Genomic DNA, 16,673 nt, shown 5'->3' with positions numbered 1-16,673 from the left:
GAAAACAATTTGAAAATGTGATAAGCCTTTAAGAAGTGTAAATGCAGAATATTTGGTGGGTGGGTTATATCTTACAAATAAATGCTATTGATTAGAGGCGAGATTTTCCAATTCATAAATTCTCCAAGGATATGCATATGAAATAAGATAAAACACAAAGTATTTCTAATGAAAAATTGCGGATTTCTTGCTATTGATGTAGTCTCAGTTTCATAAATGGAAAAAGTGGTTTATTTGCTTATGTATTTGTGAAGTTTAATAGTATTTTCAATTTGATTTTTAAGACCTTATGCATATATGATTATAATTTTCATTAAAATGCAGATTATAAGAAATTGTAGGTAAAACGTTAAGGAGAGAAGTAAATTTAAGTATCACTTGTCATTCTAATATCAAATACATAAGTGAAGAAATGTGTGCTAACGTAAGTAGTTTAAGTGTTTGCATAGTGCTATCTCTAATGTAACGTTAAGGCTGCATTTAATTGTAGATCAACTAGTGGCTGATAGTCTTGGTTTCTTGGATTGTGTGGATCAATATTTCTCTAGGAAAACAACTGAAGAAGTACGCAACAAACAAGATAAAATAAAAAAGGTTTGTAATGCATTATCACAGGCTGACATCAGTAACTTTTAAAAGATGTTTTTAATCACTTTTCTTGCCATTTAAATCTGTCCTGACTGCAAGTAAAAGTAAATCTTTCTGTTTACTTGCATACGGCATAGTTGAAGAATCCAGTGGAGACATCCAGTTTTTTTAAAGGCAGTGAAAATATGTTGAGCTAAGTTCCTTTCTTTACAAGTTTGTGTAAGGCTGTATCTCCAGCTTCTTTACTGGGCAGATCCTGTGGTGTCACTTCTCTCCAGCCGATGTCCTTGTGTTAATATTATGCTACAGGTCGTCTTCTTTTCTCCTGGCTTTTGTTCACGATTTCTTTTTCTTATGGTACAGACTGATCCTAGCATAATGTGGAGGAATGATAACTTGTTAAAACATTTTCTATTGATTTCTATGCACAACAGAGCTAGCACAGTAAATTGTGAAGCATTTACATTGATAGACCTCTTGTGGGGAAAATTCCTCTAATTTATTGATGTGTCAAAAATTTCCTCCATCTTCCACTTAAGCACTATTGGAGAAGATAATTTTTAACTGGTTGATATCTGAATAGAAGCTCATCTACCATCTGCTGGGGAAAAACAGTGAACTGCTGGTTATGGCCTGACAGCCACAGGCAGGTCAAGGGCACATACTTCTAATTTTGCTACAGTGATTGCTGACTAATTAGCCACAAGGAACTTTCTGAGAATTTTCTGCTAAGATAATTTTCTCCTTTCCATTTTGTTAATGAATACAGTGCACCCCCTCTGTGAGGCTCTGAATGATGATTACTATTATGGATTTATCCTTTGAAATTCTGCTTCTAATTTTATATTGCCCGTCTTCAAATTTCTAGTGGTAAAACTGTAAAAGGACAAGTTATTCCTCAGCAAATGTTGGGAAACACAGTAATAAGATTTTATAAATACTGAACTACAATAGCTGTATTAGAGAAGGGAAAATACCGTTCACAGAAATAACCATCTGTAGTCCATATATAGTAGAATAAGAAATATTTGGATTACAGGGGTTTTTTTGTTAGAATGGTTTTGAAGCGATCTGCTCTCACAAGATGATGCTTTACATTACTGTCACTGTGGTCCCTTTCAGATCACCTGTCTCGTGGGTTCCCAGTGCAGCCCATAGTACGGCAATGGGGGATGTGTGGGACACAGTTGTCCTCTTCCCGGTTCCTCCTACACACGCATACCTTGTGAGGACATGGAAAAACTAATCTGGTCTGTTCAGATTACTTACCGTGAGATGTACCTGATTGTACCGAACTAGGCCATCTCCTTGCAGTGTTAATCACTCTTATCTTAAGTAAATGCATTAGAATAGGGATTGAACTGAAAAGTTGTCCTACCTGTTCAGAGACTGTATGCACATATACACATGCAAGCTTATGAACAGGCATGGTATTGTTTCTATAGCTATCAGGTTTAAAGATTAGATGGGATTTCTTGTTCCTCACAATCAAAGCTTTCCAGCTGAAAAAGCATATATGGTGTTTGCACTTTTATCCTATTATGTATACTTTTATAATAAAACACAATTAGAGGATTTGACATAATAAAGGACATTCCTTTAGTGTTCAGCTGGCAACTAGTTTTGATTGCTAAAACTTCAGGTAAAGCAACATGCTTTTAGGGTTCTAAACATAGTTAAAAATTTTCATCTGTTTTTTCCCTTACCACACAAAATAACAAGATTAAATAGGATAACATTTTTTTTAGGCCTTAAATCCACTTGCTTCTCACAGTGGAAAACTCTAATCTGGTCAAATCAGGGTCTACCAGACTAGTGCAGTATGTACCAGACTTTATGATAAGCTGTTGCCCATATGTGTTGTCATTGTCCCCAGGAGACAAGCCTGGAAAACTGCTGCTGTGTTTCAGGTACGGTACAATGTTTTGCATTAGAAAACTGGATGGAGGAAAGATATTTAGTCTGTGAAATACTGTCGACACTGATCTTTTAAACAAAGGAGCTTGGTGTGGCATTGTCAAAGGAAACTAAACCTGCTGTTTTATTTTCCCATTGTTCTCTTGCACAGAGGATCTTTTGGTCTGTAAATGACTGCTGACATTATGCCACAGAAGTTGCTACAAGGAGAATACTCAGTACTTTCCAGATCCTGCATCTAACCCTGGCAACGGTGTCGTGGCTGCATTCCCCTGTTTATGTACCACAGTGAATTGCTTGTGTTCGTTTTGTAAGGTTTTAATTTTAAACCTTGGACTGTTGTCGCTCTTCCTAATTCTCCTTTTTCTCTCAGTTACTGTCAATTCAGACAAACGATATCCATCCAAGGTTGTCTGGCTGACTTCTGTGCCCTGAACTCGAAGATGCATGAAATGAACCAAAAAGGGAGGACAGGATTTTGAAGATGTAGGAGATGCCTGCCACAGAGGGATTTTTTTCTGCACTGTTAGAGTTTCAAGCTAAACAGATGGCATTGCGAGAGGTGAAGCGGAGAGGTCACTTGAAAGTTAGTGTTAGTGTGACTCCCAGGGAGCCGCAAGAAAATAGTTTAAGTAACTCAATTACTTGCATGAGATACCAGTGATGATGTGGGCAGAAGGGGAGGGTGCCAAATGTGTACCGAGTGACTTGGGCTACATCTGACAGTTTTGCAGAGTTTGTGGAGCCTGGAAAACACGGGCCTTTATGGCTGGAGAAGTGTTTCTGGAAGTGTAGCATATTCAGTGTTATTACCTGCTCGCTAGTATGCTGCGTCAAATCCAGTCTGTAATTCTCCCTATCTAAACTCAGCTGTGGGATTGTGCTTTTTGTTTCCTTATTTTTTTACAAAATGCAACCCTTAACTTTCTGCTGGTGGGTTCTGCTGTACAGTTGTTTGTGTGCTGGGGGTGGGGAATTCCTGTCTGTCCATGTGCGTGTTTCGTAAGGCTCTAGTAGCGATGCTGGAGTTCAGAACATTTTTCAAGGAATGTAAATACTCGTACCAATTAATTTCAGGAAAAGCGCAGAGAATTACATACTTACTGATATCTCTCAAGGACGGAAAGCATTCCTACCAGTTGAGCTCAGCTCAGGCTTGTTGGCACAGTCCGTCAGAAGAAGAATATCTCTGTGTGCAGGTGATGCTGCCATCTCACTGCCATCCTTTGCCGTGTTTTCGATCACGTGGGTTATCTTTAATTTCTGCCACAGACCACTGCTGGAATTTATCATCACTACAAGGTTTAGATTTTCCTTTCTGATGTCCTGCAGAATGTTGAAATTCAGGGACAGCTTTGGCCAGGACTATAAGATGCTGCTTTTAATGAGTACTGTGTCTAGCAACCACACCTCCAATGTGCTAGGTACTTTACAGACATGAAATACACAGTATACACACTAAAAGTTTTGGAAGTGCTTAATGTATAATTTGATCCTGCTAATTGTTGCTCCAAAGAGGCAGCGTACAGATTGAATAAACTCTTTTTTTCTTTTTTTTTTTTCTTTTTTTTTTTTGCCAGTCTTTCCAGACTCAATATCTAATGTTTCCACTAATTAATCAGCTGCCATGGCCAGAGCTGGACAAGACAACATTAATCTCTGCATAACGCGAAGGTGGAATATGTTTAATGAAGTCATTCTTTTGAGGAGGGTGCAGGAAATGCCAAGCCTCTATTAATTTTAGCTTTTTAAATTTGTAGTTTAGTACTGTGTAGAAAACAAGTGAATAATATAGAGCTTACTTATTTTGAAAACTTATAGACATTAGACAATGCAAAAATACAGGTAGTTTCTTTTCGGGGGAGGAGGGAAGGAGGCGGGGGAGGACTGTGTAGTTCCTCTCCCCTCCCCCCCCCCCAAAAAAAAAGAGAAACTATTAATTCTGGGAGGTCTTTTATTTTCTACACCATTAATTTACAGTTCAGATTTATGTTTTCCAGCAAGTAAAATCTACGGAAAATAGTATGCATTTTAATATGTTTCTCTTTTATTAATAGTTTAAGTATGGCATTTTTCTTTAGCCTACATACATTGAAATAGTATGGAAATCGTTCTTGTAAACAGCCTCCATGTCCTGCTGTTGGCTTTGCTTTGGATGTTTCCTCACATTTGGCTGAGTTCGAGTAATAAATTGCTGAAAAACTGGAAGGCGCTCTGGAAGCAGATTAATCATCTGACTCAGTATTGTCTTTTAGTTTGCCACAAGAAATCTTTCCAATCTATGAGATCATGGATTAGCCAGTTGGAAAATTTAAAGAGAGGCATGAAGAACATTCCCTCTCTGCCTTCTCTTCGAAACCTACAGAATCTCAGCAAAGCATAAATGACAAATAACTCTTCTTTCCAAGCTTTACTTCAAATATGTATTACAATGAAAAATCAGGCATCTGAATTGATACCTCCTTGTTTTATCTAATTTTGGACATTGTAGGTGTCATTTATCTCATGAGATGTAGCTTTACATCATTGAGACAGTGATTTAGACTTGCATTATAATCCATGAAAAGAAATCAACACTTGTAGAATGTGATTCACTTCAGATTTCTGAAAACAAGTTGCATAAATTTCACTTTAAGAGTCCTTTTTCTTCCCATGGAAAAGAAAATAGGCAATTATTAATTCTAACATGCTACTGATGTAGGTGATGCAATGTTCTGTCTGTCCATGGGCAGAAATAGTGGCAGTGACTGATAAGCAGATCTAATGCTTCAAGGCAAATCGTTGGGATTCATGGTCTCCTTCAAATGCCTTTCAAGGTAGTGAACATCTGTGGGGTTTATGACAGCTAGATTGCAAAGAGGTCACCCAATCTAAGTATACTGACAATGTTAAAGGGGTAGTATGTATTGGCAGAATGGTATTCTTATTATATTGTAAAGCTGTGTGGTAATGGTTGTGTATTATTGCTGCAAATTTCTTTTTATGTGGATTCCTTTTAAAAGCATGCTTTTTATTTCCTTGGCTTCACCTGATGTGTTTTGCTGATCTTTACATCTTTACTATGAAGCGCTTTTCCCTCAGTTACTGTAACTGTACAACCAAAGCACACTTGGAACTCTGCTACCGTGTGAGCATACCCATGGACCCTGTGTGGGAAGATGTGTCCCCAGGCTGGACCCCCCAAGGTCTCACCTTCCTACCTTCCTCCCAGCCCCCTGTGCTCCCCTCATAGCACCCTGTGCTTTATCCATGAGAAAACTTGGAATTAGGTGCTATAAAATATATAGTCACTTTAAATTTAATACTGGCTTGGGAGCAATAATAATAAGATGGCTCTACTTGGAGAATAAATTGCATTACAAATGTGTGCTAAATATTTGCTTGCAAATGTTCTTGGCTCTGAGGATGAGCTGTGTACTGCAGAGGAAGATCACAAGTTAGGCAAAGAATAGAGCTTTTGCTCTTGTGGGCAGAGTAGGTGACATCTGTTGTGACTTTGTTGTTTGGTTAGTTTATATCATTAAGCAGTTTTTTCATTTCCTGACACTATACCACTTTGCTTATTTGGTTGTGTTGAAGTTGCAACTTTATTGCTCAACACTCTCGAATGCAGTGATCTCAATGGCAAGAACATTCAGTCCTCGCATAATAAACAGGTTATGCTTATTTTATAATTGAACTTCGTATTCTTCAGGAGACATAGGTTTATTATATTCTCTGTCTCTTTTCCAGTTTACTTGTGAATGCACACACAGGGTGGAGTCTGACTGGACTCCATGAAGTCTTCTCTTCAGTTGTAATCTTACTGAAAGTTGTTTCAAATGTCATACTTTTATGCATCCTTGGAAGGGAACTGCATCCAGTGCAGTACCCACGGTAAAAAAGCAAGTTGTGGATGGCAGCAAGGCTGAGGGTTCTGTTCCTGAGGGCCAGGAAGGACGGTGACAGCAGAAGGTGTGGACGGTGTGTCGGAGGAAGGGTTTGCTGGTGCTTGCTGGCCAGCGAGGGGAAGAGTCCCAGCAGCAGCTGGGAGAAGGGGCAGGAAGAAAGGGAGATGTCCGACATCATTGTTCTTAGTGGGAGTGATTGCTTTTGGGACTCTAAATAAACGATTGCCACTGATTTACTACTTGAAGATTTATGTTTAGACAAAATTACTGGTTTTAGACCCTTAAAAATTAGTGAAATCGATACTTTAATGAGGATGTTTTCTTTCACAACAAGATCATTTTATCACCAACTGGTTTCTCCCTGGGTTTCCTTCTCTGCCCTGAATTTGGGACTTGGCTATTTCTTGTTGACTGAATTAAGAAGAAAACTATGCCTTGTCATATGGAGTTTGGCAGGATGGCTGAAGTTTGAATTTGGCTCGTACTGGCTAAATCAAGCTTTTGATTTGGTTGCCTATTGTCCACTATGCTAATCCGTGTTATTTCCAGCAGAGTTAAAGTGTAAAGTCATTAGAGCAGCGTGGGCCTTTTGTTTGTGCAAGGGAAGGTTAAGTTCTGCAGGCAGCTCAGGCTGCTGCCAGCACGGCTGCTAATCGGGGTTTGGGGATTAATTACCTGTAGCAGCTGCAGGACAGAGTCCTGTGCTGAGCAGAAGTCTGATAGAGGCCAAAGTTTGGACAGCTTTGTCACGGGGAAAGGTTTAAAACATTTTTCAGGAAATTGAGTTCTGGTTTAGTTTGTCAGAACTGGGTACTTACATTACCACTGTGTTCAGCATAATTACGTTGATATTTCAAATATGCTCTGAAAATTCTGTAACAGAATTAACAAGCAACTTAAACAATATTAGCCTGTAGCCGTTTATGGACGATCGATATTGTTATAGTCTTTGTTTCTGGGTTGTTTCTAATTCAGCTTTTGGTAACTGCAGAAAGCTGTTGGGGGTGGGAGGGGTGAGGAAGCCAAAACGCAGTTTATGAACAGATTCTGAAAACATTTTGTATTGGGCTTATTTGGAGATGAATAGTTTTTTTTTTTAATGCAATTTTTCCTCAGGCCTTCATAGCAAAAGTTTGTATGTATTATTAACATTTTTGGACATGCTTTTAAATGCCCTCAGAAGCTGTTATTTTTCTGTTTGAAACACTTTGTTTTAAAATGTAACACTAGTTATTATGATGCACAAGGCATTTAACTTGCATTTTATGTCATTGTACAAAAGAAGTGGAAAACTGGTTTGGAATGGAGGAGAATTTAAATACACAAGAAATGAAAACAAATACCAGCTTCTTTACAAAGACTGGTCAGCTTTAACAGAAGAAATATATGCTGTTGAGTTGTGTTAGGAATGAGGGAGAAGTCAATTATGATTTGTGGATAGTAGCATAAATGTCCATTTTTGCTAAAGTATAACTTCTTAAGTCTTCAAATGGAAGCTATAATCTAATTATCACTTGACTAATATTAATTAAAATGATCCAGAAAATTAATACCCAACCTTTTTTTTTTATAGGTTTCAAATCCACTAGTTAATAAAACCTCACCATACGCTTCAAAAACAACACTTCCCCCCCACACCCTGCAATAGATACTAACTTCAACATCTTTGCCATTGCTTTTGTTTCCTTTCTTCTTCTTTTTCCAAACTAAATATCGTAAGAAATTACAGTGTTTCTATGTGATAGGAGCTGGAGTGAAACAAAAGTAATCATGTAGGAAAAATATTCTTGTTACTGGTTTTGTGTGGAAAGAATGTGTAGCCTTCATCAGAGTTGTAGGCTTTAAGCTTCTGTGGGTTCTTTCCAAATAATGGGTGAATTGTATGCTAAGTAATGACCCTTTTAAGAATTTGCAGGCTAGGAGTACAATTATTGAGTAATTCTGAATGCAGTTAATGTTTCTATTTCAGTCAGAGGGAATGTTCTCATAAAGCTCCTGGTACAAATTAGGGGTTAGCAGATGGGGTTAATATCTATTCTTCCGTCTGTGGAGGATAATTTGAAAAGTGTAAGCCTATCTGTTGTTTGTATACAACTAATGTATACGTTCTATCACACATGTGAGAAAGAAAAATCCAGAAGGGTGTGTAGCGCATCGGAGAGGACGGCTCTGCACCTGAGCACCGGCCAATGCCAGAGGGTTGTGTTGAGCAGAACAGTGAAGGGTGATGGTTGATCACTCTGGTTCAGACATGTAAATGAATGATAGTGGGGCCCAGTTAACACTAAGTAGCCCTGGAGCCAACCTCATTATCACATGGTACTTAGGTACTCTCTTTTTATTTATTTATTTTTTAATTTATTTCCATCTCTTCCTTTTGGTAACTTAAGAACTTTCTTCCTCAGTAGGTCATCAACTCTGAGAAACACCGTGTTTTTTGCTGCAGCCAGTTGAGCCTGTTATAGAAGGTGTTCCTTGGTGGATACAGATTGTTGATAATGCATCTTTTTCTGCTCTTTTACTTAGATGACAGTGCTTCTGCTGCAAGCAGTATGGAGGTGACGGATCGCATTGCCTCTCTGGAGCAACGTGTCCAGATGCAGGAAGATGACATCCAGCTACTCAAATCTGCCCTTGCTGATGTGGTTCGACGCTTGAATATTACAGAGGAACAGCAGGCCATGCAGAACAAGAAAGGACCTACCAAAGGTTTGCATTTCAGATATATGTAAAATAGGAAGTGCAATTCAGTGAATGTTTGATACGTATTAAAACAGGCTATTCTTTAGATATCTGAAATGCTCAAAATCAAGAAGTCAAACTCAAAATAAAATATATTTGAAATTTAACCCATAAAGGAGAACACATAAAAATCTAAGTGGTTAAATTTGTGAGCTTCTAAAGTTTCCATGAACCAGCAAAGCATTTCCATGTTCTCAGTGCTTAATTTACTTCCTAAGTTTAACCACGACTACAACTTCCTGACTTTTGATCAAGATCAGTTGATAAACTCTTTAGGGAATGCATCATCTTCTGGGAATGAAACTCCTAAGAGCTTTTCTCTGATAGAAAACATTAATTAAATTTAAATAAAGTGCAGTTTTAATGTAATTTAAAATGTCTTAAGTGTCGCTGGATGGTGCAGGCATAGCCAAAGACAGAGCTGTGAGCTAGCGCTGCGTGATGTGACCAAGGAGATGGTGCAACACAAGCTGCTGGGGCAGGAGGGACAGGTAAAGCTGTGCCTGGTGCCTGACCCTGTTCCATCTCAGCAGATCCAGAGCCAGCAACGTGGCACGAGTGACAGATGTTGCTGCTCACAGCATGCTGGGCTGTGCACATCTGCACAGTGAGCTCTCTCTTGGTTCCTGCTTTGTGAGAATGGGTTGATCTGTACACAAATCGGAAGAGATGGAGTTGAACACCCAGTGCTTTGCAGTAGTAAAGGTTTAATAGAAGCCAGCTGGTGTGATTTGCTGTAGTCTGTGAGGCAGCAAAAGCTGGGGAGACTACCTGTCTGCAGCTTAGCAGGACTGCAAGGAGTATTTTTGGGATATCTTAGGAGTAAGAGTGGTGGCAACCTAGATGTGGAAATAAAATATGGCTGACTTCACAGGCTCCCTATTGTCTAAATTAAGAAATTGTTTCTTTTGGGGTCACAATATGTTTTAATATAAATTAGAAACTGAATTCCCATTGAAAGTATGATATGTAGTTATGGATTCATAATTTTCTCAGCTGGAAATTTGAACTTCCTTTCATCTCAGTTATATATTTGTGACTTTGTGACAGATATTTACTTTTAGGCATTGATTTAACAGCGTAGGTAAGGAGCTACTTGCTGAACTGAGATGTCATGGTTGTTTTGTTTTGTGTCTGGAGATGAGAAAAGGAGAAAGGGACAGACTTACACAATGAGATTGATCGTATATCATGTTGTTAGAATATGCAGGAAGTGTCTGTGATCTTGGAAAAAAGCTTCAGCTTGTTTTTGGTCTTTGTGCATGTTCTTGTTCTGGACTTGAGGCAGGCAGCTTAGGAGCAGCATACATAACAGAAAGTGAGCTGCTTACCTTGGCCATTTGTGGAGCTCCTTCACTGATGGTGTTTTGTTTTATTTTGTTTTCCTCCCCCATTCGTTATTTAGTTCAGCTACTTGGTGGAGTTCAGTATGATTTCCTGCCTTTGTTTTACTTGTGTTTGTTGTTCTTTCCTTTTGCCATTATTGGTTTGTTTGTAAACTTAACAGCCCTATTAATCCATAGATCAGAGTATGATTAAAAAAGCTGCTGCTGAGGCTGATAAACATGTCAGTCCTGCTACCACAGGTAAGACCTTGAAGCAACAGAACTACCAAAATAAACCTTACTGACAAAGCAATAATACCAATGTGTTTGAGTTACTGACTTCTAACAGCCAGGACACGTTTGGGGTTGTTTGACTGTTCTGTCAGTTACCACTGGTGTGAACTCGCAGCTGTAAATAGAACTAAGTGACTCCAGAGTAAACAGTGTATTAATTGTATAACGAGTAGTTTTTCTGTGTGCCGTGTGAGAGTTCTGTGGTGTTGCTTTCTGTGCTAGCTGATCATGGGGTTAGATCTTTAAATCTCCAGCTCCGGAAGTGTGGGTTCTGGGCTGGTGCTGGATTTGAAGCAAAATCTGTGATAAAAGTTGCAGGGCTTATTCCTGGCTGCTGGTAGATTTGATTTTGTAAGGTTAGGAGAGTGAATAGGATCCAGCTAGTTCACTCCCGCTACTTTTTAATAGGCATTTTTTATATAACTATGAAGGAGGAAAATATTTTAATCATTTATTTAACTTTGATTCTTATTCTAATTCCTGATCTCAAAGCCTCATTGAAGTTTTTTGAGCTACAGAATGTCAGGAAACAAGCCTACAGCTGCTCAACTGCGGCTCTCTGATTCTGTTACATGCAACAGAATTAACTTTATACATACAGATTAATTATGGCATTGCAGCAATTAGTGAGGAAACAAGCAGTAGAGCATCCAGCATGAAACTGTAGAAATAATTTAATTTGGAAGAATGAATACTGTATAAGTGAATAGGATCATTATATCTGAATCCCTTAATAAAAAAATAATAAATAGAAGCATGAGAAGCCAAAGCATGGTGAATTTTAGGTCTTTTATATAAGCTCGAAAGATGGCATTGGTCTGTTAAAACAGATCATGGAAGCCAGGGCTAGAAAGAACTGTGCATTTGTTTAACTCTTGTTGAGCCTTTCCTTAAAGCTTCCTGTTAAAACAGAGAGCCCATGCTCCTCCTGTCTTTGGTAAGAATGATATTGTCTCACACTTTCAATCTGCAGTTACAGGCTTTTAGATCCTTAGTCAGCATGGAGACTTCAGTCTTTTTTATTTTCCTTTGTTCATTTGTTTTCACATCATCCTTCAGTCTTCTGTGTCAAATAAGCTTCATTCCTTCAATATTTCCTTATAGGTTTCTTTCTAAGTTCCTCTTCTATGAACAAATAAATGATGAATACATAACAAGCAAGTATATATTCTAAGAAAATTTCAAGACAAAGTTTGTTTTGAAACTTGCACTCCCAGGTAGACCGAATTTCCTGCTTTAATCTTCTCAAGGCACAGGCTTTTACAGCTACCTTTATTTTTTTGGTCATTATTTTAAAATTTCAGATTATCAGGTCAAGAAATGCTTGCTGTCAATGCTACATAAGATGTTATTGTATAACTTAGGACTGTATACAATTGTTAGTGTTTTGGCTTAGTTTTTTAGATCATTTATCCTCAGCAGTCTCATTTCAAAGAGCATTTTTAGATATTCTCTCTGCCATCTCCAAGTTCAGTGAAATTTTATTTTGTGTTCCTTAAATGACTTGTGACTGCTGCCTTCTCTCGGGTGTTGTTTCTCTGAACCCGGAGACTTTTGGCATTTTTACAAAGCTGGCTCGTGATACGATGTTCTGTCAAATTTCAAGTGATGTACACAGCTTTCTTCCCCGCTGTAGGGAGAGCACTAGTTGTGTTTGTGTCTGTGTTTTCAGGGTATGGTCTGCTCTAGTTTTTGTGTTTGTACTCATTGCCTGCAGTTTTGACTACTGTTTGTTTTTGCAACTAATTTCTAACGTACTTGAATGGGAGTTTTTGGTTATTCTCCTATTAATTACAGGTATGACTTCTGTCATTTTTTGAGCCAAAATTTGATCAGAAGAACAAAGGTAGATAATGTCAGCTGATTAAACCCACTGTTCTGCTGGTTTCAATCACTTTTTCTGACTAAAGGGTAAAATTCCTTTTTGCCAGACATAAGCCCATGTTCTTGATAAGAAGGAAATTTTTCAGGGAATAATGATTTCTTAATAGATCATTTGGTTGTGGAAAACCTGCAGGAACATTGAGGGGTAAAGAGCAGGAGTTTCTGGGATGTCAACCTGCCTTCGATTTCTAGATGTCCTCTGAACACCGTCCAGGTGAGCAGGAGGCAGATGCTCTTTTAAGAGAGCAGGATGGGTTTGGGTGGCAGTGGGTACCTTTACACTTACCAGCAACCTCCTTGAACTAGGACAGAGTTTTACAGGTGAGGCTGGTTATAGCTGTGTGTAAGCCACATGCAGATGATTTGCTTGATATGATTAAATATGAAAAAAAGAAATCCTCCTTATTAAAACCCTAATCTATGGTGCATTTGGCAATAGGGGAAGAAAAATGGCTTACCACACAGATATTTTTGAACATTCTAATGTTGTTTGCTGGGGGAAATAAATTAAAAAAAAGGAAGTGTAAACACCGATTTCATGTTCTGCTTGTTTTGCAGCGAGACCGCTGGTACAAACCCTGCCTTTAAGGACTACTGTTAATAATGGAACTGTGTTACCAAAGAAACCAAGTGGCTCTTTACCTTCCCCGTCAGGAACCAGAAAGGAGACTGTATCACCAGCAGCAAAAAGGTACGCATCTATCAGAAACATCATCATTAAACTGACAAAATAGCCTATTTTCCCTTTTAAGCTTCTAGATACATAGTTCTTCTTACTTGCAAAGCTGTGGTCTAAATATTTAGTTCAGAATGAAAAGGAGGGATGGATTTCGTTCTTAAGAGGCTTTAACTTATTTGGTCTAATTAGAATGAAGGTTATTACCATGAATATTGAAAGAATGCACAATGCTTGGTCTACTGGTGTGTGTTATTTTCTTGCTACTGCAGTGTAGCGTATAGAGAATAAAGCATTTCCACTGTGCTGTTGTACAACGTGACATGAAAAGTAGTGCAAGGATTCTTTTAGAAGCCAGTAGAAAATATATAGTCTGTAGTGAAACCATGCTGACATTACAAATCTGCATGTTACATTTCATGGTTTTCTCTCACTAAAAATTATCATACAAACTGCATGTGCAATGTTAGAAGCATCTCAGGGAGGAGGGGAATCCTATGCCTAGCACATATTTATGCAAATGAAAACATCCATCTTTAGATATCTTACCATTAGCATGTATTTAAGTCCTTTTAAAATTAGTGCTCTGCCTCAATTTGCTCTGTGTATGTGTGCTTGTTTTTAAGTGGGCTACATGTTTTATACATCTAGACGAAAAGGAGCGTAGCGGATCGGGTGCATCAAGTTCAGGTTTCATGTGGCAGTTACTGTGGTGCTAATCTGCTGTGTGGCTTGCCTGTAAAAGATGATATTGTGTGTGAGGGTTGTTTAAATTTCTTTTGTTGTGTGTCATACTCAGCTTTTTGTCCTGATGATGCTGTCAGCTCTGAGGGGGGCAAGCTGAGGAGAAGAGAGCATTAACCTGCTAAGATCTGAGGCCTCTTTTGTTAAGAGAATTTTTCCTTAAAGGGGAGGTGGTGACTAAGGATGTGCCTCTCTTTGTTACCGTGTTGAAGGGGACTGATTTTCCAGGAAACTCCAGGTTTTGTTACTGTAGAGAAGCTACACTGTGCACAATTAAAATTGGAAAACACCATATTTGTTCCAGTGTTGCACAAATGAACTCTTGTAAGCGCTTATGAACTGGGGATTGCTACAGCTGAAGGTTTTGGCAGGTTTGCCTGAATCAGCCCGTAAGATAAGAATACAAACTGTTCCATTATCAGAATTATGTTAGCAGAATTTTGAAAATGGGCGAAAGAACCTACCTGTTAAAAAAGGGCCTTATTAGTGTTCAAAAAGGAGTACTATTTTGTATGTGCTGAATTTTTAAAGAAATCTGTTCTTTATGTTTTCTGAATAATTCTCTTAATTTCATTCTTAGTAATGAAGTTTCAAGCGGTATTTATGAAACACATGAGAGAGCACAAGCATTAGCAAGCTTCGCTTGTACACCAAGAGTATGATTCCTGAGTCTCTGTTCCCTCTCTGGAAGGTTCAGTGTAGGACTTTCTGCCCCAGAGTAGGGTGGATGAAATGCAGGTCAAGGTTGTACTTGTTCTTTCTCTGTTCTGAGGGTCCTTTGTGTAATTCAGGTGGCCCACAGGGGTTGCCTGCAGCCTGTGGGCATTCCCCTAGCTCAGGTTTGCTGCAGATAAGTGACATCCTACAGCCCTTCCACCGGACCCAGCTGCAGCTGGATTCCTTCAGTGCCAGTGGGAAAGTCCTCAGGGAGCATTCGATGGTTGTCTTGGTTCTTGTATGAGAGTCTTCCACAGGATAAGGACTTTAATGTCCTTTTATTAAGCTTTATCCCTTCTCTTTGCTGAAGGTGCTAAACTGAAGGTGCTTTAAATATACAGCACAAAAATGTGTATTCAGTTTTGGAAAAGAAAGAATACACATGGGCAGTTTTGCTGTTATAGATGCACACTTATTAAGAGTGCTTAGGAGAGCAGAGTTATTTCATGTCTTGAAAAAAGAAATTATAAATTCTAGTGCTGTGAAATTCATATTGCCTTCAAATGCTCTAAAATTCTGTATTGATTGTATTTAATATGTAAATTTTGTTCCTTAATTTTATTCTTTATTCAGTTATGTTAAAGTATATTTTTATGCCTTGCTTATAAATACACTTGAACAAGAAGAGAGTGGAATGGTATGGACCTCACCTATGAATTACTGTACAAAACTTGTTTTCGGTAAATTATTCTCTACTTTTATAATTTGATAATGAAACTTAAAATAACTGGTGGGATTTCATGTTTTTGTGGTAAATTGTGCTCCAAATATTCAGAATTCAAAGACTATGTATTAAGTGTTCCAAATAGCTTTCTTGCAAATAGTCAAGTAGATTAATTCATTATGCATTCATTAATTCTTTCATGCTTTGTATTTATACTGAACCATTTTACCTTCAGGAACTGTAAGTGTGTATGTATAAAACAGCAATGGAAATACATCAGCAAGATCAAATAGCTTCCCTTTCTTAAGGGTTAGAGCTTGTTTGTGTTAAAGCTTCACTCGGTGTTGAACAGTATATAGATGACATGGAATTTAAAATATTTTTTTTTAGTTCTGATTTCTGCTAAGCAATTATGTTTTTATAGTGCTCTTTTTTTATAAACTGATTCCAAACCTACTGCTGCTTGGTAGTATATGTGTTCTTTAGTCCAAAATATGGTAATGTGGCATAACAGCTCTTAATAGTAGTAAGTGTTTATAGATGTTTTAAAGTGCAATTTCTGCTTGGATAGTTTTAATAATTTTCTTGCACAACATAGGTGCAGAATTGAAAAAATTGAAATTTTTTTAAATGTGAAAAAGTTAAAGTGGAAAAGTGAAAGAAAAAGAAAGAAAAAAATGGTGTGTTCTTTTTTTTTCTGAGTAATCTTTTGCATCTTTGGTCTGCTGTTGGGAATTACAAATATCTGCTAGGATTACTACAGTAGAAAACATCATCTTCAATTTTTTTCTTAGCCGTGACCATATTTTAAGAGAGGCAAACCACCAGGTGAATGGAGTCCTTCCCAAATGTTTTACCAAACACCCTTTTGAAAAGGGGGATTACAAATAAGTAACTTCTGATTCCTCTGTTCTCTGACACTTTCACCACTTAGGTTAGGAAATGTGCAATGTCGAATTGAAATGACATCAGTCTGTCCCTTGAACCGGTATGTCATGCATATTTATATAAATACATGCAAATAATCTCTGTGGGGACCAAGTGTGCATCCATACATTCCACTGCTTAGAAACAGATGTACTTACTGATACGTCTGCACACACAATCACATTTCCTACAGTAGCCATATGTAAATGCGTTGGTTAACGCATTGGAACTGCAGGTTGGCCCGCAGCTTATCCCCCGTGCTGGATTACCAAGGAGATGCAGTTCAGAGTTCACTACATTTTCCG

The 16,673-nt window shown here is 38.1% G+C and overlaps 1 protein-coding gene across 13 annotated transcripts in view; it reads left to right on the top strand.

The window, feature by feature from the left end:
- Positions 1 to 16,673, top strand: part of EML1 (EMAP like 1) — a 130,282-nt gene that overhangs the window by 66,509 nt on the left and 47,100 nt on the right. For 8 of the 13 annotated variants that reach the window (XM_065063516.1, XM_065063519.1, XM_065063518.1 and 5 more), the window contains exons 2-3: positions 8,922 to 9,104; positions 13,199 to 13,331. In XM_065063516.1, coding sequence (XP_064919588.1) covers positions 8,922 to 9,104; positions 13,199 to 13,331 — 316 coding nt within the window. Of the gene's footprint in view, positions 1 to 8,921; positions 9,105 to 10,660; positions 10,724 to 13,198; positions 13,332 to 16,673 lie in introns of all 13 variants that reach the window. The other 5 variants (XM_065063508.1, XM_065063506.1, XM_065063509.1 and 2 more) reach the window with 1 other exon arrangement.

This window comes from Columba livia, chromosome 5 (assembly GCF_036013475.1).
Source record: "Columba livia isolate bColLiv1 breed racing homer chromosome 5, bColLiv1.pat.W.v2, whole genome shotgun sequence".
Taxonomy (NCBI): Eukaryota; Metazoa; Chordata; class Aves; order Columbiformes; family Columbidae; genus Columba; species Columba livia.
This window is presented reverse-complemented; position numbering and strand designations above follow the sequence as displayed.